Source organism: Lutjanus erythropterus, chromosome 12 (assembly GCF_056507025.1).
Source record: "Lutjanus erythropterus isolate fLutEry1 chromosome 12, fLutEry1.hap2, whole genome shotgun sequence".
NCBI classification, from domain to species: domain Eukaryota; kingdom Metazoa; phylum Chordata; class Actinopteri; order Lutjaniformes; family Lutjanidae; genus Lutjanus; species Lutjanus erythropterus.
The window spans coordinates 5,308,847-5,331,723 of NC_139328.1; the positions used below are offsets into that span (position 1 = coordinate 5,308,847).

The 22,877-nt window shown below is 40.4% G+C and overlaps 1 protein-coding gene across 6 annotated transcripts; it reads right to left on the bottom strand.

The window, feature by feature from the left end:
• Positions 1-767: 767 nt before the first annotated feature.
• On the bottom strand, positions 768-22,127 carry kdm4ab (lysine (K)-specific demethylase 4A, genome duplicate b). Of its 6 annotated transcripts, none has more exons than XM_084731359.1 (23): positions 21,964-22,127; positions 19,943-20,104; positions 19,506-19,681; positions 19,256-19,374; positions 18,966-19,155; positions 18,412-18,461; positions 18,213-18,316; positions 17,990-18,127; positions 17,603-17,829; positions 16,489-16,658; positions 15,684-16,366; positions 13,564-13,671; positions 13,239-13,353; positions 12,957-13,132; positions 11,718-11,931; positions 10,993-11,072; positions 9,003-9,058; positions 7,056-7,164; positions 5,526-5,717; positions 2,761-2,931; positions 2,174-2,293; positions 1,073-1,165; positions 768-957 (listed from the first exon to the last, which is right to left on the bottom strand). In XM_084731359.1, exons 2-23 carry the CDS (start codon positions 20,081-20,083, stop codon positions 820-822), a joined length of 3,570 nt encoding a protein of 1,189 aa, XP_084587485.1. In that variant the 5' UTR covers positions 20,084-20,104; positions 21,964-22,127; the 3' UTR covers positions 768-819. The 6 variants fall into 6 exon arrangements, with proteins under 6 accessions (XP_084587485.1, XP_084587482.1, XP_084587483.1 ...); XM_084731356.1 differs by having other exon boundaries at positions 5,502-5,717; XM_084731357.1 differs by having other exon boundaries at positions 13,239-13,356.
• Between the last annotated feature and the right edge of the window lie 750 nt (positions 22,128-22,877).

The following is a 22,877-nucleotide window of genomic DNA, read 5'->3' on the forward strand; positions in this document are numbered from 1 at the left end:
ACAATCTGGAGATGTGTCCAAAAGTGACCGTGAGATATTATTTCATTTCTTTGGGGTTACAACTCAGCACAGTTCTCCATGGATCTGATCGAGGAGTCAAATTGTTATTGAAGTCGACAGCTGATTGGCTCAAAGCTCACAGTTCTGCCTTTGTTTTAACCACAGAACTGAAGATAATGTTTCCTTTAAAAAAAAAAAAAAAAACCTCATTCGCAAGCAACATTTTCACCACTGCAAAACTGATAAATTAATATGAAAATAACATGAGTCTGTAAGTCATGAGCAAAAGGTCATTTATAGAAGAAATATCACTAAAGTAGCAAAACTGTCCATTGCAGGATGTGTAAAGTTGTATTTACTTGATAGATGCTAAATGTGGTGGTAGAGAGAAAACAAAACAAACATCTTGCCCCAGTTAGAAAGTCCAACCTTTTTCAGATTTAATAATTGATTGATGGCTTCTTCCTGAGAAAAAGAAAGAAAAAAAATGAATGAAATGGAGGAAGAAAACAATCTACAGAGTGTGATGGGAAACGGAGGTCTAAGAATATTCCTTTGCACACAAAAGTCATTTAAAGTCCCAGCCGTAGTTTATAAATATGTAGCCTGACAGGCGGTGGAAGAAAAAGGAGGAGGAGGAGGGGGAGGGGGAGGGGCTTGGTCAATCGTATCAGCAGGAGCCGGAAACAGAGAAGCCAGACCATGAAACTGAGGCCTGGAGCTGCGCCTCTCTGTGGTGAGTTGATGATGATGATGATGATGATGATGATGATGATGATGAGGAGGAGGAGGAGGAGGAGGAACAGCTGGAGATGGACGTCACTCCATGATGGCTCGGTAAATGACGGGCTCGATGTAGTCCTCTCTGTATCGAGAGTTGATGACCCGTTGCCTTTTGGAGTTCTGTTTGACGTCGTTCTGCGAGAAGAGCTCAAAACGCATGTCTGATGCCACCGACTGAGGAAGAAACAAACAAACAACGGGAACAGAAATTAGTAACAATAACAATAAACTATTCAGAATATCTTAAAAGGCTCAGATCGTTTTGATAAAACGAAGGAGCTTAAGTTACCATTCGTGACTTGACCCGTTTGGGCAGATCCTCATCGAGAGTGTAGATGTCTTCTCGCTTCACAGAGATTTGTGAACCATCCTCAAACTCCACCTGATTGTACACACAGATACAGACACACACACATAAGTATGCATTAAATTAAACCGTTAATACACATTTAAGATGCACCTGAATCCTAATATGTTATTCTGGAAAATACAAATAATATGATGGAAACAGAAATTTCTACCTGAAGATCATTGTTATTTTTCAGGAAAAAATACTTTCCAAAATATAACACAGCAACATTAAGAGTACTACTGTTAGTACTTACTTTTATCAGAGTACATTATAATAGTAGAACTAGCAGTAATAACAACAGATCAAGAGACATGAACGCAGCACCACTGAAATTTAAAATTCCCTTCAAATGCAGGACATGTTCAGAAAAGTTTGTTCAGTTGAAAATCAAAAAGAGAGACATGAAAAGTGAAGCATGAGGATGTGGAAATATATTTAATAATTAATCGTACGTCCATATTAAATCAATTTGATGCTTTGAAGGTGCAGCAATTTTATTGCCAGAGAAAACTGGGTTAGAAAATACGACATTTGCCTGATTTAACATGATTTCCACTATAAACTACACCCACGTCTGGTCTTCTATCCAGATACAGATACAGATAATGACATCTCTGTGTATCTCTAATAAAAATATAAGGTGTGGGATAATTCCATTCACCATCATGTATTGGCACAGACACTGCTGTGTTATTACATGGCAATTTAAGCTTCTCCTGAGTGTTAAACTGGCTGGTAAAACAGTAATGTGCAGGCTGGTGTGTGGTATGATTATTTTTCTCTGACAAACCAATAAACATAATTAGAGGGGAAACTACATGATTAGGCCAACCATATAAAAGCATTTCACTTTAAGACATCACTTATTATTGATGAGCAAGCTCATTTATTCATAAAGCACTTTTCCTTGTAACCACACCGATCTCACACGTTTTGAGGTTGAGGAACATTACCCAGCATCCTCTGATGTGGTTTGACCAAAGTGAGTAAGCCTTTTAGATGCAAGCGCCTGCGAGACAGACGGAGGCGGAGATTTACCAGGTACATGGGGATGGAGTGCGACGCCACAAACTTGGCTCCGTATATCAACCCGTCTGTCCATCGCACTTGAACAGCATCGCCTTCAGCAGGCGGACCGAGCCGGACGCAGTCCCGGTTCTGAAAAGAGAGCGAATGATGAACTCAGCAACTAACAAGCAAACAAGTTTATCTGTGTGTGTTACTGCACTTCATCATTTAGTGTCTTTTCACTTAAGGGATGGTTTGAATTATCTGAGGCGGAGTTTTGTGAAGTCTTTATCCATAGTCAGTGTTTTACCTGCAGCAGATCGCAGACGCCACTTCTCCAGTGTGGAGAAGCAGCAGGAGCACCGGTGTAGGAAGCTAAGCGAAGACCTGCAGTGGACTCTGAGCACAGAGGGCTACAGAATGATTATACCATGCGGCCTTATTATATCGCATACATTTAAACGGAAGTACATTGCTTAGCTTCCTACACCAGCACTCCTGCTACTTCTCCAAGTTGAGTGTGCCGACTTCCATCTAATGCAGATAAGTACCCGCTTCAAATAATCCAAATTATTCCTTTAACAGCGTAACTAATGATGGGAAGTAAGTCTATGAACCTCGATGTCTTCTGGGAAGAGGTTGTCGCTGTAGGACCCGTCGTCAAACACAACCTCGTAGAAGGTGGCCGTGGTCAGTTCCACCACCTCGCTCTGGTAGTAACGGCCGTTTTTGTGTTTAGAGATCACCCTCTGGCCGACCACCAGCTCACGCATGGAGGTCTTATCACGCTGTGGGGAGAGAAAGTGAACGTTACTCTCAGAAACTCTCAGTGCACAGCGCTAACTGAGAGATAAGGGGCTGTAGTGCAATAAACAGCACGCGTCTGTAAACATAACAGCGAGTAATCTACCGTAATGACTGAAAAACTACTTGGACAGGAACGCGGACCCAAAAAATTAGACCGTTCTCTGCTTCGTGGTATGAAACACACTGGAGCGTAACAGCTGAGGACTGAGGACACAGACAAGCCCAGACTGGTAGTCACATAGCTCGGTGTCACGACAGCAGAGGAAGAAACCTTCACAGTTGAGTTCATCTGCCTTCAGTGAACAGTAATTTTGTCGCTGCATGTCTCCTGACAGGATCAAACAGATGTCTGTCTCTCCCAATTAGCGAATCAAAGCAGCATGAACACGTACAAAAGAAAAGATCCCTCAGGTAGTTTTGAGCGCTTGGGGGAAAAAAACAGTCCAACTAGTTTGGTGCTGCATGGCCGACTAAACCAGCACTAATTAGACAGTCTTTTCACAAAGGTCCTCTGTCAATTACCCACAAACACAGAGACGTCTTAGCACCAAGATAGATGCATTAATCCATCTTATGATACGATGATCTTATATTTAACTTGAAATGTGAATGGAAATTATACCAACGAGTCACATTCTGAAAAACAAATGACAAAACTGTCCTGAAAAGCCTCAACAGTAAAAATGACTCACTAGACAATAGAGCAGTGGGAGTAAATGCATTATAACGGCATTATAACCTTATGGTGTAATCAAGAAAACCTCTGACTAGGGGGTGGAGAGTTAAAAGCAAACCAGAATTTTGACTAGAGCCCTCCCTTCGCTTGACCAAAAACAAGTTGTCCTAAATTCGTCCTGGAATTTATCTTCATCAGCCTGCGCCAGTTAATCATCAGGAAAAGCTGAGAGGCCATCCTGCTTTCTTCTGAAATGAGGCGGAGTACAGTTGAGCTGCTGACACGCTGTGAGTAAGAGTAGATCGAAATCTAGAATATGGCTGGACTGGAATGTGAATTCCTGGATATTAAATGCATTTTTCTGTAGTGGTCCTAGTAATATTTGTTGTTCAAATGTACTGTATCAGCCTTGCATATCACATGTTTAGCTGCATTTGAGTCAAAAAAGTTCTAAGAACAATACTCATATCTTTGACTCATATCTTTGAAAGAGAACATATTTTAATTGTTCTATAATCTGTTAACCAAAGGCATCATCTGTCGACATTGTTCTTGTCAATTCAACATCAATATAATCCATAAAGATAAACTGTATTTCTGTACAAACTAAACAATTTGTTGACTCCATTTGCTACCGGCCTCCAATGGTTAGCTGCGCCATTTTAGTGAGAGGAGACCGTGGGAATGAGAGGCAAAAATTACCATTTCACATTAAAATATGTGCTGGTTGGTGGATCAGATACAAGCCGAATTACATCGACTCATAACACTCTTAATGTACCATTTATCGAAGGTGTTTGAGGAGGTTTTTTTTTTTGGTCCATTACCAAGGTAACTACCTGGTTTGCTGCTTCCTGTTTGGTGCTTAAGAGTGTACCACCCTGTGATTATACTAAACTAATGAACACATTACAGATGCAACTGCAGCAGAATGATTGAAAACCAGCCAGAGTTCTTCCAGAACACAATAAATAAAGTAGTTGGTACATCGTATGTGATTCTCCAGCAGTTCTGATACACCGATTTAAAACCACAATGGCTGAAAATAGTGAAGTTGTACAGTGTGATCAAGTGGGGATGCAAAAGCACATGTATGCAGCAGCTGCTGCTCTGCTTGCTGCACAGTTTTTAGGTGGCGCCTTCAGTGTGACTTGATATTTGCATCCGCGCTGATTCATTTTGACACAGCAACAGCCAATGGGTGTTTGTAAGTCTGGCCCTACTGTTGCAGTCCATCCGAACGAAAATGATAAATACCGTTAACGTCTATTCTCAAAATGATACCATGATATAAATTTCAAGCCGTACCGCCCACCCTCTACCTTTAATTTCCTTTAAAATATTAGGAGTGTCTGGTATCTGACCCTTAAAACATGTAACACAGGCACGCCTTTCTGAACATGACTTGGTGTCTGACTGAGGCTGTTTGGGCCTGCGGATTATATCACTGTCCTTCTGTAGAAATAACTGAACACTAATTCCAAGGAGGGGAACTTTCTTTAAATGAGGAACTGAGAACAGCCTTGAGTAAGCTGTATTTACTTGCAGTATTATTTTGTGGAATTAAATATGATGGGGAAAATCCAAAGGCAATGTGAAGGTGCGCTGAAATTTTTTTTTTTAAAAACATAATAAACTTTCCTACAAAGTGCATGCCAGTTCTCAAAACAGATTCTTGAGAATCTTGAGCTAAACAAGCTAATCCATGCTAAAGAGTGAGATTAGACACAGAGCAAGAAGTGAGTGTGTATCACATGATTGGCTTTTTGTTTCTTCTCACAAGAAACATTCCAGTTAACCCTTTCTCCTCCCAATAAAAAATATTACATAAACACAGCTTCACAAGAAAATGTATGTACTTTTATTACTACTGACCTGACAGTGTTCTCGGTACTTTACCTCAGGTATGAGAGGCGCTCTGTGTCTGTGGCAGGTGATGAAGACTACGAACGGCCAATCGTCAGGGTGCATGAGGATACCAGCTGCCTGAGCGCAGGTGGGGTGGAACGCCGTGGAGCAGCGCCCGTGGGAGCACTGGACGCAGCAGCCCTTCACCTGACTCTTCATCCGTTTCCTGCAGTACGCACACTTCTGCCAGAGTGACAAAGACACAAGCGTGAAAGGGGGGGGTCAGGAGGAAAAGTTATGAGAGGCAGGTTCAAGGAAAGGAAGTGCGGGGGAAGGAAAGGAGGAGCAAGGAAACAAGCGAGGAGGATGAGAGGGAGGAAGATTTAAAAAAAAGTTATCAAAGGGGAGTAAAACACAGGCAGACCCAGACACGAACTGGAACACAGATATGTTAAGAGGGAAATTACACAACTTCCCTCAGACAATTTAATGGCATACTGACATCACATGCACTTATTTAGAAGTAGATTCATTGAGAAAGTTTCCTTTGACATCGAGACCTTTAACAATGGAGACAAGGCCAACTATTGTGAGTCAAGTTTGTACGTGACTCATACACAAAACGAAAGGTTTTTTCACATTATTTTCTGAGTAATAAACAGTCACCTGAGGTGGTGTGCTTTTTTTATTTATTTAAATCAAATGTGGTGAGAATGTCAAAGCTCCGCTACACCGCTGAAACAGCACCTATTACTGATAAACCTCCAGGGGCCAGAATAAGAAGTGAAACCGTCTAGGGACAAACGATAGGCGCCACAATGGCGAGATGTGTGTCTCTGGTGAGAACCACAAACAGATGCGATCAAAGTACAGTTCTGTATTACCAAGAATCCAATCAGGGCAAGGGTCAGAAGCACCTTGCAGTGGGAAAATAGACCTGACTCATAACGGCAAGTACATCACACAAGCATCACAACACAAGTCAGATAAGCAAACCTACGTCAGCTGCTTGAAACCAGATTAAACTATATGACATTTTCTGTATGTCAATGAATATTCATATTTTACATACACAAGTAATTGAAAACTGAGGGAACTACAGCTCAAATTCAGGTTTTAAGTTTTCCCTTCATGGCCAAGGATCCAAATCAGCAGATTATCTTCATGATTAATTGTTATATAATGATGAAAAACATGAAAAGTTCTCACAGCTCAAACTGATGCGTCACATTGGTTCTTTTGTCCAACCAAAACTCAGAGCATCATTTGCTACCAGACACTACAATCAGCACCTGCCAAACGCTGGTAAAATATACAAGTGTCTGGTAGATTTGCTTCACTCACCGGACACAAAAAAACAAAACAGATTTGAAGATTTACTAGCCACTTGGCTGGTGGACAAAAAAAGCTCATTTTGAACCCTGTTTACTATCAAAAAAAGCAGAAAATCCTCACATTTAAGAAGCTGGAAACTGCAAATATTTGACACTTTTGCTTGAAAAATCAAACAGTTCTCCTAACCTACATCGCTGCAGCTGGACCAAACATCCAGCAGACCGCTGTGACAGCAGTGAGTCTTACCAGTCTGAACCGTGGCAGTGGGATTGCAGAGAGGTCAACAGGCCCTCGCTCAGTGATGTTGACAAAGCGAGCTTCCAGCACAGTGATGGCACACAGCACATGAACCCACCTGTGAGAAAGGCAAACAAGAAGTAGAGTCAGGACAAACAGTTCAACGTCCGAGGTGCAACGTCCCTAGATATGTTGGAAATTTGATTATACCAGCTCAATAATTAAACATTACTGAATGTGTGGTGCCATCTAATGCTGCGGTTTTCTCTGATGGTCTGAATAAGTCGCTAGATTTGGATTTAGATTAGGGAGAAAGTTGTTAAGGTGGTGACACTGGTTGAAAAACAAGATGAAAAAAGAGTAATACAGTGGAGGATGAGGGAAAAGTTAGTGGCTGAAACTGTTTAACAGCCAGCAGAAGCTCTGTGTTGTCAGCAGACCTCCACTGTTGACATGAAAAGTGACTACACAGTTGGTGTCTGCTCATATGCTTATAAATGCATTATCTGTACTTCTGTTCGGCATCTGCTGTAACCGAGTTGTTTATGAAAATTTAATTCTATTAAACAGGTTGTGTCTCATTATCATTACAAAGTGAAAACAACAGGTCATGACAAGATTATGACTGAATTCTTATGACTGTGTCCATCAAAAAAGTCTAACGTAACCTCTGATCACCATGATAGATCGACACTGAGGTATGGAGAAGACAATCTCTGCAAATGAAGCTGCTGAGGAAGACCATGAGATGAAGATGAAAGCTCAGAAAACGCAACTACCAACTTGCAGTTAAGGGAACTTTTGTTTAAAGACTAGAGCTGAAACCAAACAGCTGTGTGGTTTAAAATAACCATCCAGAGGTGATTTAAACCCATATGATGGGTTACTTCTTCGTGGCATTTCATGTTTTAACCAACACCCACAGGAAGTGGTCGTAGCCACTATACAATCAAATATATGATATTTGGACAGACTCAAAGTATTCCACATCAAAAAAGGTAATATATACCAACTACACTATATATCTATAGTGCCGCCCATAGTGATGTATTCATAGCAATGATACCAACAAATATATGCAATATAGTGAATTATTCTGAACAATAAGAACACAAGAAGCTCCCCCTCTATCTAAAGCTTTCCGTGAAGATGTCTGGTAGGAAAATGTTGAGTCTGTCTACAGGCATTTCCTGTCATTTCAACTGACATTCACTTACTGCATCCTACACTGAGTGATAAAGTGTAACCACAGGCTGCGTGAGTGCAATGACTGTGCACACACATGTACAGGGAATGTGTGTGTGTGGCGCACTGCGTATGCGTGTGTGCGCCGCGCATGTGTGGATTTCAAAAGCCCATTTAGCTCGAAGGGCTCGATCCACAGGATGGATGTCAGCAGTAACAGACTGAGGAAACAGAGTTAATGCGGTCAAAGAGGAGTGAATGCTGGGTAGTGGAGGATGACACAGGAGTAGATCTTCACTCCTGTCCCATCCAGCTCCCACAAAAATACTCTTGTCCCCTCTCAATACTAAGAGGATGACTCCCACGCCGTCCCATTCCCATCAACCCACAGCCTACACACGTCATGCACTGGTCGGATTGTTGCAACCAGCTTTTTTTTTTTTTTAAATCACTCTGTGGCTTTTGTGTACTTTTTATGCATTCAATCAGAGTATTTTGGCAGAAGTATTCATGTTGTGGCATCAAAATGGTATTTTCCCAAGCCTCTGTAAAAATGCTTCCTCACGTAAGCTGATGTAGGGTTCTGCATGATAATGCTGCTACATATAAACCCCTTTAGGCAGAGGGAGGGGAGGGAATCAGCGATGAAACCTACGTCACGTCTTTTTTTGTTAATGGCTGAATGGGAGTTTCCATTTGAAAATTTCACTCCTCTAAAATCAGGGAGCAGATCTGGTGGCGGCAGCACCACTGTCCGCTGGTTTTACTTACTTGTCGTTGTTGGCCCTCTGCAGAGCTCCGCCTCTTAAGGAACACAGACAGCAGTCCTGGAGGTAGAAACACACAACAATGTGTTATTTTCCAGACGGACTCTTATCTATATCATATCTGAATTCTGATGTTTGGATATGTGATGTTCTGTTGTTTATTATTTATACTGGGAATAACTGTCACCCTCTTCTGTGTCACATAGACAGATAAAGCCTAACCTGTTGCTGATGGTTATAAGCAGCTGCACAACTGGTCTGGCAGCTGTAAGAAACGCTTCACCTCATTTTCTTAAAAACCGTTCCTCAGGTGCAGCGCTGCAAGGAAGTGAACCGCAGAGTGGCACTGATAGATATTTACAGCAGCCAACAGGTGCAGCAGCATAGGAACTGACCCAGAGTGAAAAACAAACAGACCTTGTCTCTTTATCTGTGACAGCTCACATCTGTCCACTGAAAACAGCATTAAACTTTCATATATCATTATATTATTTTAAAAAGTGTTTATTTATTGTTATTATCTCTTATTGTTCAGTCTTCTTCTATGCTTTTCTTTTACCTTTTGTTTTGCTTTTGTTTGGCCTGACTCCTGTCGCCTCTTGCTCCATCTGTCAAAGCACTTTCTAAACCCTGTTTTTAAGGGTGCTATATAAATAAACTTAGAATTATTATTATTATCACTATCATCAAATGGTGTTCTACATTCTGTTCAAACCTTCCTGTCAAAACAGTTCAAGTCTGACACACCTTTCTTCACAGATATTGCAGGGAAATATTCAAAATATCACAGGAAATGCTTAAAAAGAGAACCAGAGAGAAAAAAACTATTTGATGGGGACATCCTGAGCACAGTGGTAGTTCTTAGCCATGTTGATAACATGAGGTGATGAACTCCTTTGAGAAAATCTGTGGCATTAGTTGTTCTAATATTTCTATAAAACATATAGAAATTCTTTATGTGCTGCAGGAAAATGAAATCACACAAATCTTAAAACAAAAACAGTATGAAGCCAAAGTTCATTGAGGTGTCACAGTCAACTATATAGTGAAGCATTGCCCACTGGTGGTCGAAAGGTGCGTGTGCCAAAGCTGGGCCACATTCCCTGAATATTTCACAACAGTCTATTGTTCTGAGCAGACAGGAATGCTGAAAGCAAAGGAAACTTGAAAGATAAATTTAACCAAAAAAAAAAATTTGAGAAAACAAATCCTCCAAACAATAACACACAAAGGAAGGGAACACTCTCACTGTCTCAGAACAAAGGAAGCAGTATCATGGAGAGCCAAGTTTATGTAAGGGTGTCAAGAACGAGGGCTGCTGTGGTTGTCAACTGTCTTACACTGTTAGATCGGTACAAGCTAACTTTAACAAAGCTGCAGTAAAACAAAGACACCATCGTGCTGCTCGCAAATGTGCCACAGAGGTTTCAGCTGCAATTCACTTCATTCATGCTTATTGTAATTTCCCTGCATGCATCACTAGGGTTTATCTTACGTTATTAAATGCTCGTGACAGTGGCTGTCAACGGCTGGCTGCTCTGTCATCTGAGGAAGTGAGCTGTGACTACAGCTGCGTCTTCATTATTAAACCCTTAATGTTGCACCATGCGGTTTTCGCTCTGAGCTGTTTGCGGACCAACTGTTTTCACCGTTTGGCACGTTTAATCAGAAGAGCTAACACCTGCATGGAAATTTTATCACCAGGAAAATATTTTTTACAGATTAAAAAAAGAAACAAACATTGGCAGAGGAACCTTTTGCAACCAGTTTTCTCACTGTGCTTATTGTTGATCATAATCTGTGACACTGGATTCCTGATATTAACGAACAGTCATCAAATGTTCTGTAATACCGGCGCCCAGGTACAGAGATGCAACACCTCTGCTGCTGAATTTTTTGGGTACGCCTGTTATCAATATGATGACCAATTTAAATGATTTGAATTGAAATAATGAAATAATGACTATCTGCTAAAGGTAGTCCAAAAGACTAACCTCTGTGATGGCATCAGCCTCACAGCGGGCGCACAGCCAGTCGTCCAGCTCTGCTTCGTCCCCGGACACGCCATAGCAACCTGAACAGGAACAGAAAAGAACATGGCACACATTCACTTCTCACAGGCTCCATTTCACAGGGTGGCTGTTAGTGATGTTTGGCTCGTTATTTAAGAGGAAAAACTTAAAAAATTAAATAAATGCGGCACCCTGTGGTTTCATTCCGCGTACTTGTTATTCTATGATGACAAAAGTTGTCTGTGAACATTTCATCATCACAGATAAGGAAGACCATCTGTAGTTAAAACACTGTTTACAAGAAATAAAAAGAGGAACAGAGAATGACAGCAGTGTGCAGTTTAAGTGCTTAATTGTGACCCTACAGCTACAAAGTATTTCTAGATGTGTGTGTGTGTGTGTGTGTGTGTGTGTGTGTGTGTGTGTGTGTGTGTGTGTGTGTGTGTGTGTGTGTGTCTTGCCAATGATTTCATATTAAAAAAGTCAACAAGAACTGATCAGACTATAAAAAGACCAGGCCAGGCTGCACCAAAGTAAACCTTTTGGAAAAGACACATGAACTGTGTATAAAGTAGTTTAAACAATAATCATAGAGCAGTGGTTTAAAGAATCTGAATGTATTGTACATGACATATATTACATATTACTTTTAAAGTACCCACGATATTCCCACCTATGCGTACTTCAGAAAGCTGTTCATCACTTACTGGTATGTACGCGGACGCAGCACTGAGCACAGCTGACCAGCCGGCTGGTCCCGTCCTCGGCTAGATTCGGGTTAGACAGCTGTCCCTCCCCGCTGTCGTTCATCTTGTTACTTTGGGTGTTGAAACACATTTCAGGGATGAGCGGCTTGGACCACTGACGGCCCCCTGGACGGTTCACCAGCATCACGCTGGAACTGCCATTACTGGACTCGGTCTTGAGAAGGAAAAGAAGAGAAAAGTTAGCACATTATTTCACACATTCCAATCCTCAGTAAAATTGGCTGTTGTGTTAAATCAGTACACAGACCTTTATTGATAATATGCATATAATTACTAGTGACTTTAAAAATCAAAAGGCATATTATTGTTGTCTCTTTAACAGATATTGTAACAAAACTGATCAATAAAACCCATAATCCTAAGCAAAGCATGAATTAGAACACTTCAGTTTTTGACTTGAGCTTTGATATCAAAAATAAGAAATCATCCAAAATATTTTATTTTCTGTTCTTGGTTCTAAAGTCCAGACACGGACCATCGCACTACACAGTCCATCATGATATTTCAGTGTTTCCTCTATAAATGTACAGGCCTAGTGGGCAATAATGCCAAAAAGAATCTTCTTTATGTCCAAAATAACATCAAATATCCATTCATTTGTTCCAAAATGTCATAACATGAGCATGGGGCCATTTAAAAAGACAAACAACTAACATGAGGGACAATCAGATATCTAATGTTCTAATGGTGTTTCTTAGTGCAGCAAAATTGGTGAAATTTTTCTTCAAGCCAAGTGAGATAAAGTGCAGCAGTGAATCATGCACACTGTGTTCATGATGTGCTAATTCTGTGAAAAGGTCACAGATTACACAGTTTATCTCTGCACAATCAATGCAGTTTATTAAGTCATCATCTCCTTGTGATCACTCTTAACGAAAATATAAATATAAACTGACTGCCTGCTGCGCAATCGAACTGAAGCCGACTGTGTGAGTGTGTAATAACGCGCGTCTCATCTGTTTAGGGTTTTTGTATTTAGCACATACACCAGAGCTGAAAAATATTTTTGGGGAAACAGTATTTTCTCTGAAATGCCTTAACAGTGGGTCTGCTCCAAAGGTTGATTTGTTTAGATGCTGATGGTGATACACTAAAAGCTCTGAATGTCCTCTCAAAATTCAAAGTAAGGCTAACAGGAACACTGACTAACAGAACTTCATGAAAGCTTGTGGTTGTCACCTGATGGTAAGTGTGGAAGAGCAAGCAGATGGAGCAGTAGGGAGCCTGCTGGCCCATGCTCTTGTTGTACTCTCTCTCTGCCCGAGGGTTATATGGCCGACACTGCCACAGCTGGGTGAGCGGCTTCGCCCAATCCTCTTTCTCCTCCTGCTCCACCTCCGTATCTACATACATGTCTGCAGACAGGATGGTGGGATGTAGGGCATTTGGGAATTTAGCGTTTGGCAAAATTGCACCACACCATACTTCTATATTATGCAGATGAAGTAAATAACTGCGTACCGTCGTCACTGTGCACCTCTCTGAACAGAGGGTGATGGCGGGGCAGCTTACGGAGCTGTTCCTGCTGCTGTTGCTTCTTCACAATGGACTTGCAGTATGACTGCTCTTCTGCCACCTGCTGGAGGAGGAAGTGTAAAGCAAGGCAAAACTTCAGAACCGGTAATATGGCCGGTTAAACAGCAACAAACATAATGACATCTGTTGCCAAAAGTTCTCCTAATCACGAGGCATACTGGGAGCTCTGTACTGGTGTGCACACATTTCCAGATAAGCATTGTGTCCATTGATCCTTTTGAGGATTTGGTCGCAGCTGGTAACTACTTACATGATGATTGTGAGCGATCACCTTCATCTCATCAGGCATTGGTTTCCTGACAGGAATGGTGTCTTTCAGGATGACAATGCCACTATCCGCAAGGGGGCATTGGTTACTCTGTAGTTTGGACAGCATGAATAACATTTACATTCATGGCAGAATAATGGATGATATTAAAGTGTATTCTGCCACCAGAGAGATCTCCAAGGATTGTTCTGTTAGTAGAATTTGTAATACCGCAAAGCTCAAACACCCCATTTACACCTGGTATTAAAATGTGATCTCTATCTGGACGTGTCATTCAGATCAGAAAACCACATGCGCCGTGACCAGAATGTGATCAGACCTGCCTGACCACATCTGGAGGTCACCTGGCTCGCATTGTGTTCAGATCTTCAGTACATTTATGTGTAAACACAATCCGTATAATGTGCTGGCATCCGTACACAACATAGCATTGATACAGATAGTTTTAAACTAACATACAATATAGATTGTGTTCAGATTCAGAAAGTGAGAAAGCTAAAACAGACATGCCTCTGATTACTGATTGTCTGTTTCGTGCAATGAAAGCACCAAAAGATCTGTGATGCAATAGAACTGTGTGCAAAAAGGAAAGCAATACTGGGATGGAAAATGAATGATATACGGTAAGAAATATCTGTGTGTGCAGCTGATCTGCTGTTAACAAAGCATATCATTTATCAGTCACAGAGTCGTCTGTGTGCTGGTACTGCAAAACACTGGGACAAACTGACACAAATATTTCCTACAAAGAAAGGGATAACTTAATGTAAGACATTTGCCAAATTTACAAGAGGGGACAAATGTTTAAGAAATATGTCATATAGAGCTGCTTAGTTGTCAACTTCTCAATTAATCACCAGTGATTCTGATAATCGTAAAGTAAAAATTCTGTGATTCCAGCTTCTTAAATGTGAATATTTTCTGGTTTCTTAATTCCTGTATGACAGTGAACTGAATATCTTTGGGTTGTGGACAAAACAAGACATTTGAAGACATCATTTTGGGCTTTGGGACACAATGATCAACATTTTTTACCATTTTCAGATATTTTATGAACCACACAACTTTCCCCAAACTTCACAACTCACAAAACTCAGATTTTCTTAAGGGAGTCTGGCACTGATTTTGGCACCACCTTAAATTAGGAAATAAAACGAAAAGAAATCTGGATAATGCTCCAATAAACAGTTATTATTATGCACAGCCCTTCTTCAGCGCCTGAGACATCAGATGATGACGTATATAAGAAATTTAAATGGGATTTCATAGTGCAATATGCAGACTTCCTTTTCTGTCCAGCACATAGTATTTATCGTTGAGCTTTTGTAAACTTTCCGCCATCTCAAATTACTCACACGCAGATTTTGCTCTGGAGGACAGAGATTTGATGTCAATGAGGATAACTAAACGCATTAACAATACCAAGTGTAAATGCAAAGGCATGATCAGATCGTTTACTATATGGATAACGAGTCTGGATATAGATCACATTATAATACCAGGTGAAAATGCAGTAAAAGAAATTAGTATGCAAACAACATGCAAGGAAAATGCACCAGTACAGAGCCACCAAACAGTCTTGCTGCTGCGTTTTACTTCAGTGCAGAACAGCATTACGAAGCAAAGACACATGTGTTTATAAGCGCTAAATATAAACTTAAGAAGTTTATATTTGTTCAGGAGTGATGACAAGCGATTTTGGATAATCTGGTGTTAAGCTGACAGAAAAGATAATGCATGCAGCATAGACATGCATGTGCCAGAGTGTACAGAGAGCCAACAATGACAGCATTTTAACACCACATTTCACCTGTTGCATCTTCAGGGTTTCTATAGGTTTCAACAAGTTAAAATGAAGACCATTATGAATGTTATATAAGACCTATTTCATGTCCATATTGGCGAAAAAACTGTACACCAATTAATCCAATTTTTAAGGCTTGTCGAAATCACTTTTCAGACATTTTATGGCCTAAAATTCAGATTATTGGATTTTAGACTTTTTAAACACCTGAAGAAACTCTGATCATTGGTATGAGTTTTATGTCACTGCATTTCTATTAAAAAAACAATACAACAAACGAAAAAAAAAAAAAACAGACCTTCCGCTTGCTGTTCTTGGGGGCCTCCATCACTGTGTTGCACTCCTCTCTGGGTTGCGTTTGAATCGGAGAAGAAGCAGGGTTGCTTGTGGGCTCAACCTCAGGCTTCACCACTTCAACTTGAGCCACAACAGGCACTGGCATTTTAGGCTTCTCCTCCTTTTGGTCCTGCTCCACACGACTCTGCACTTCTGATTGATTTGGCGCTACTTTGGTAAGAACAATCTTGGTTTCTGGCTGTGGCTCGGTTCTCTCACAGCTCGGTGCCTGAGACGATGACTGGACCTGCGTGTGTGATGGTGGTGTACAGGTCTTGTGCTGGAGATGACGGGGTTGGTGCTCTCTGGCGTAGCTGTGCACCTGCAGCTGGGTGTGAGGCTGCTGCTGCTTCTCCAGAGTGTAGCTGTGCACTTGAAGAGTGTCTTTGGGGCTCAGAGTCCTGTGGAAGAGCAGGCTGGCCACCCCCATTTTGCGGGCGGGCTGAGCGGTGGCTTCCGTCCACGTCGGCGCCGCTGAAACAGACAGGTGTCCGTTTCTAGGCTGGGACTGAGACGAGATGGCAGGGGCACGAGTCTTGGTGTAATGAGGGGCGCGGCCAACATCACTGTTACTTTGGGCCAAGCCGCGGTGAAACGGATCCAACAGAGTGAGCTTGGTTGGTGTGACGACCAACTTTGGTGGACCTGCAAATAAAATCAGTCTCTGATCAGAAAAGGAGTGTAAAAAATGCACATCTGACAGGAAATCTGTCATCTTATCTGCCTGACAGGAAGCTGGTACGATACCGCACAGATGATGACAGTACCTTTATTTCTCTTGCCATCTTGAGACATGATACGTGGAGGTATGAGGCTCAGCCTGGGACGCTTCCCATACAGCTCCATGTCTTCATCATCATCTTCTTCTTTTGGAACAACCTCCTCAGGAACCTCCAGACACACTCTGTGTCTCTTGGTCTCTATCCTCTGTGTAGCACTGAGGGTTTAACAAACAGAGACACAACAATTGACAACAGACGCCTTTCATCCCACAGAATTCAGTACAAAACTAAAACTTTAAAAATGAGTGTACAATCATTCGAGAGACCTTTAGCAGGGAACTTAAACTATTCTAATGGAGCTTTTTGGTGGCAAAAGGAAAAGACTGGTTGTAGTGAGCAGCCTTCATGTGCAACAGTGAGGAGCCTGTCATTATTGTTTTGTCTAGAGTAATTAGTACTGATTTGCTCTGCTGTAAGTGGGTCCTTAATCTGACAGCATCCAGCACTTAGCAACTGTACATTGTAGATATTTTCTAACAGAGTTTACGGCTCTTTTAACTGAATATAGCTTTAATGTACACTGCTTTGAATGAGCACCCATTCTACAGAATAAGTAGACTCTTGATACATGTAGTCAAATATTAAGTTTACATTAAATACACACTAATATATATTTTTGTGGGAAAATAAAAACAGCTGATGGAGCTCAAGTCTGAGTTTGTTTTTTATGACAAGCTATTTACAGGAAATTTATGACTGCTGTCAAAGTTTTAACCTCTGAATTGATTTGGATAAGAGCATCTCCTCAGTGTTGTTGTAAACCTAAAGGAAATATATTAGAATTTCTGCTAACAACTGATTCAATCTACCAGAGGTCTTGTGTATATTCTTTTAACTGCTTTGCCAAAGTTGGTTAGTTAAGCCAATCCGGTTGCACTGATGCAACACATAAGCAACAAAGGCTGCACACAATGTCAGGGGAATGACTGTCTCCAGTCATATGACGACCCAGTAATTTCCCAGACTGTCATGACCAAAGTTGTTCCCTCAGGAGTACTAAATCACGCTAACATTAAACATTTCCTAATATAAAACATTTAAATAAAAACATGCACGCACACACACGCACACATTACATACTTAGATGAACATGACCCACCTCTTCCTCTCTCCGTCCTCCCCACAGCTCTCCGTGAAGCTTCCGTTACTGTTGCTGATGAGGTCATTGAAGGAATCCCCCAGGAACTCCTTAGCCTCTGGAGTGGGCCGCGAGTGATCAATGGGTGCCACATCTCGTCCTGCCAGCCACCGTTCATAGCGATCTGGCTGGAATTTCCTCACAAACACGTCCATGGAAATCTTCACCATGTCTTTACGGCATGAGCACTGAAAGAAACAGAAAACGCCTTGATTCAAATTCTAGATGTTACAGGTTGCATGCACATCTATAAACATGTGGTTGATTATATTAATGTATGTTTACATTCTTAATATCAAGAAAAAAATCTGAGTATGGTTTTCTATGTTGTAATTTGGCGGTCCTCACCAAAACTGCTTGCTTGCCGTACTCAATCCATCTCTCCGTGGCAAAGTTGGTGGATTCCGCACAGTTGAAACCGTGGTTGAAACCAGCATGATAGGCGTAGGGGAAAGTTACCATGAACTCACCCGCCTCCTGAGTAATCTTAAGGACAGATAATAAATCTTAGTAATGGCAGTTTGCACATTTGGCTTGTTACTGTGGGTATGAAATACAATTAAACACATACCTTATCAAATGGAATACCATACTTCTTCAGTATGGAAGGAGAGATGAGAGTCATCTTGTGCCTCAAAAAGGCCTCACAATTCTGGGAGCTGCCAGGAAAGAACCCTAAAAGAAGAGAGAGCAGATAGATGTTAGAGTCAGTGATAGCTAACGTTATATTAACATATAAATTTACAGAGAATATTCCACTTATCTCTTACCTTTGGCCAAACGCTCCAGTCTTTTCCCGTGCTCTGGAGGAACACAGTACCTGCACACAATCAAATAAGTCTTCTTAGTCATAGTAAACTGTGAGATACAAAAGCCACCTTCATACAATGAAAGCTTCACAAAAGAATTGAAAGTTTGTACATGTCAAAGCACCTGCACGAGTATATTGGCAATCGCCAGTTGCTTGGCAGACAGTGGCCAATTACTAATTTTTTAACATACTGCCCAACCCTATTATAAATTATGTAAAGTGTTGTTAGATGAAGTTGCACTACTCCACGGAAAAAGAGTCATGGGGAAACTTTTCAACTCACTATTCAACATTATTTTCTCAACTAAGCATTCTGGAAAATGATCCCTGTCCTCCGTCAATGCCATGGTGTAACCAACATGAAACAAGAAGCCAGCCTTTTTGGCATGAAAATAACAACCTTGTTTCCTCTGGGTTTCAAACGGCAGTGGGGAATCAATATGAAAACATTTTTAGATGAATATAACAATTATATCTTTATATATTTATATAAAGGATAGTTTGTGTCTTTACCATGATTTAGGCTCTCCAAAGTGCAGGTAGTTGATGCTGTACAGGTCCATGTCCTCAGTGTGCCACGCAAAGGTGGTCTTCCACATGCCAAAGTACAAGTAGGGCGTATTAACGCCCTCAATAGTGATGCCACTGTCACGTTCAACGGTATCCAAAATGGTGTCCAGATGGCAAATGTTCCACTCTTTGACTTCCTGCAGAAGTACAGCAGATAATACAAGATCAAAAGATTAGACTTGAAGTGGTTATAAACACCGTTATGATCAGTAATGGTGAATGTTCGTGTCAACTCACAGGGTCATACAGAGTTCCATTCACATCTGCCCCATATATGGGAGGGTTAAAAGTGACATTCTTCCAGTACTTCCTTTCCAGCTCCTCAAAATCATCATAATGTGGACTACAGAACCTACAAAAGACATTAACAGTAGTTAATTACTCCCAAAACCACAAACGAGCATTAGCATCAAAAGGTAAAAAAGACGAGTGATGGTATTCAATTGGAGATGAACATTTTTTTTTTAATTCTGCACTTCTCACTTGTCACTGTTGGCCATCTTGCGGAACTCTCTGACGGTCATGGCCTTCTTCTGGATGTTGTATTGCGTGAAAAGGCCCGACTGGCCTGTCACCACCTGCTGAATGGGTGCAGGTATCACCAGATCGTCGATACTGTCGTATGAGCCTCTGGGCTTCCATTCCTTTGGTGGGACAATCTTGGAAAAGCAAAGTGGACAGTGAGCTAATTTGTTTTAACACTGTTAGATATCAAGATTATTCATTCACCAGCAAAAGTTTGGAGGTATTAATACATTTCTTTTTCTGAGTGAAGGAACTTAAAAAACAGTTTGTCTAACCAGCTTAAGAGAAAAGATAGGTGTTAATCATTAACTGTTTTGCTCCTTTTAAATATGATGAGCCATTAACACTACAATGGCTGTAAATGTGGTTTGTGTGAACAGTGTCTCAGTACTTACTTTAGCCAGGCCTGCTCTGTGAGCCCCCTGGGACTCCATATATGCAATGTAGCGGCTGAAGTTCTTGAATTCCTCAGCAGTGGGGTAAAAAGTCATGATCCCCTTGGAACCATGGTTTTGGGAAGCTGCGTCTGACGCCATCCCAAAGGTAAATGGCACCTCCTGTGGATTGCAAATGGAGAAATGGTGATTTTATGATGTAATATATTTCTAAGAATGCATAAATACCATGTAGGCCTACAGCCGATAAATATCTGATTTGAAAGATTATGTCAAAGCGTATAATTTGAATTCTCAGGCAAAATGTTCTATAAAAACCAAAGTATATTTGTGAGGTTTTTGATGTATTTCACTACATGAAATGAACGAACATTTGAAGAGTCAGAACTGTTCTTTGTTTTTGTTGTAATAAAGATGTCAGTTCGATTTAGTTAGGTCAGAGGCAGGGATGGATATTTTTGAGCACTGGTCCCACAGGCCATCAAACCTCTAAATTTGGTGATACACTTTTGGTGGCCCAAATGTGACTTCTCTAAAAACAATACAAAAAAAAGGCAATTTAACATAAGATAACACAAAAGTGCTGCAACAATTAACTGATTATTATTAATTGATTAATAAATTAATCACCAACTGTTTTGATAACCAATTAATCAGTCTGAATAACTTTTAAGAAATAAGAAAATTCTCAGATTTCACGTTCTTAAATATGAATATTTTCTGGTGTCTTTACTGCTCTTTTACAGTAAACTGTGTCTTCAAGCTGTGAGTAAAACAAGACATTTGAACATCATCTTATATTTTGGAATATGCTGATCAACATTTCATCATTTTCCTACATTTTAAAACAAAGCAACTATTAATTGATTAATCAAGAAAAGAATCAACTGATTAACTGTATATGAAAATAGCGGTTAGTTGCAGCCCTGGTTAACTGGTTGCTGATCCTGAATCCTTTGCTCTGCATTTCTGGTCCGCATCTCTAGAGCTTAATTACACACCTGCAAAAATATCTATAGTTGAAGGATTAAAATAATTACTTTTGTAAGTAGCCATGTTCATATATTGTTTATTGTGACACATTTATTTTCCAGAACTTCCCAAACTGATTACTGCAGTATTAGTACTTAACAAATGCTCAGTGCATCTTTATCTTTCATTGTTGACATTGCAAATTAGATTACTCCTGCTATTTCATACACGTAATATCGGTGGCTGTGAATAGTGAGGAAAGCATGACACATGTCTAGATACGTGTTTGCATGTTCACTATAGCGGAGCTCAGGCGAGTCTGGACGGGGCTGAGGAGAACCATAACCTCCTCTGATTGGTTAAACCCGCGTCTCTTTAATTCAGCCTCACTGTGGAAGACCAGTCAACTAACATTAGCTCGTCTGCTAACTTGCTAAAGAAACATACGCTAATTCACATAACGAATATGCAATGACACATAGCATAGCATTAGCTAGTCTGATAGCAGTATAGATGTTTTCACTAGTAATCACGTACCATTTACTTCTATTCATATACGTGTCAATGAAAATTGATGAGAGTTAACTTGTCATCTTGTTTTCATGTCCCTGCAGAGAGAGTAATAATCCCAAGACAGCTAGCTAAGCTAGTTCACGTTTACACCGTGATGGGATTGGTCTATTTCCTGCGTTACAGACGCTGTCATAGCTTGGTTGTATCCTATCCCGTTCATTCGCATAGTGTGCCGTTAGCAAACTTAAAGGAAGCTAGCATTAACGTCCTCAGAAACAGTAGTAAGTTGTAAAATTATTACTACTATATTCCCAAAACCGTCGTTCACCAATTGTCTGGGTCAAGTTTCGCAGGAACCACAAACAGTGAAACTATCATTCGCTAACTCAGTTATATCTAATCCAGGAATTAGACGACACCCAACGGCTACCATCTACATTAGCTGTCCGGGTAGTTTAGCCACCAGATTAGCATTGTGAGTTAAGAAGCTAAAATTGTCGGACGGCCGTAAATAAACTCGACATGCAAACACTTACCACCTCCTCTCGGTTGATTCAGACGTTGGTCCTTTGCGTTGTAAATACCTCGTAATCAATAAAAAGAGCAGTTGTGAAGAATAGAGAAAGAAGACAGCTTGCTAACTAAGCCCCCAGTGAGTAGATCACTATCCTCCATTACCACTTCTACGCATGCACACGCACCACGAATTTTGTTTACCACAACACGCATGGGACACGCTCAGCCAATGAGAGGGCGGCTCTGATGGCTCGTCATATGATGAGTTTAAATCTCATTTTTTTGTATAGATTAAATATAAAATATATAATTTATTTTGGTCTTGTTCTCTATACTGTATTTTAGCACTAATCTATTTAATAATATTCTAATATAAATTAATAAATCCAAATATATTGTGTCTGTAATTTTCATTTTCCTATTAAATATATCCTTTGGCTTTTTTACTTACCCTTCTCCCAAAACTATTTCTCGCAAAAGCAATTTATTTACCCTGTAAAACATACTTACAGTATGAGCTAATTCATGATTTACATGTATATTTACATTGCTATTTGTTTATAAAATGTTGCTGTACATTGGATTTAAATGATATATGTAAAGAGTGTTTTTGTAATATATATTTTTATTTTGTTTTGTTTACAACAGATTAAGCCCTATAGAATTATTTCCCGGAAAATAAAAAGTTGTGTGTGTGTATATATGTATATGTATTCTATTTTAAATTTAATTTTGTGCATGTTCTTTATGTGCGTAGCATGAAGGGATTAGACGTTTTATTTCGTCCTGTGTTGCATAAATATAAATAAGTCACCTTGACACCTTGATAATAAATTAGTAATGTTTCAGCTCAACCGTCTATTCTTAATGACAACAAGGTAATCAGTTCACCATTTCATTTTACTGTCTCTGACACTGACAAAATTTATACACC

Bases quoted from the DNA above. Each gene is read 5' to 3' on its own strand.
- kdm4ab (XM_084731355.1), bottom strand. From the start codon at position 20,083: ATGGCGTCAGACGCAGCTTCCCAAAACCATGGTTCCAAGGGGATCATG. The intron at 17,830-17,989 runs GTGAGGACCGCC...TGTTTCTTTCAG, and splicing joins ACGGCAAGCAAGCAGTTTTG to TGCTCATGCCGTAAAGACAT. The intron at 13,133-13,238 runs GTACGCAGTTAT...TCCTGTCTGCAG, and splicing joins AGAGGTGCACAGTGACGACG to ACATGTATGTAGATACGGAG.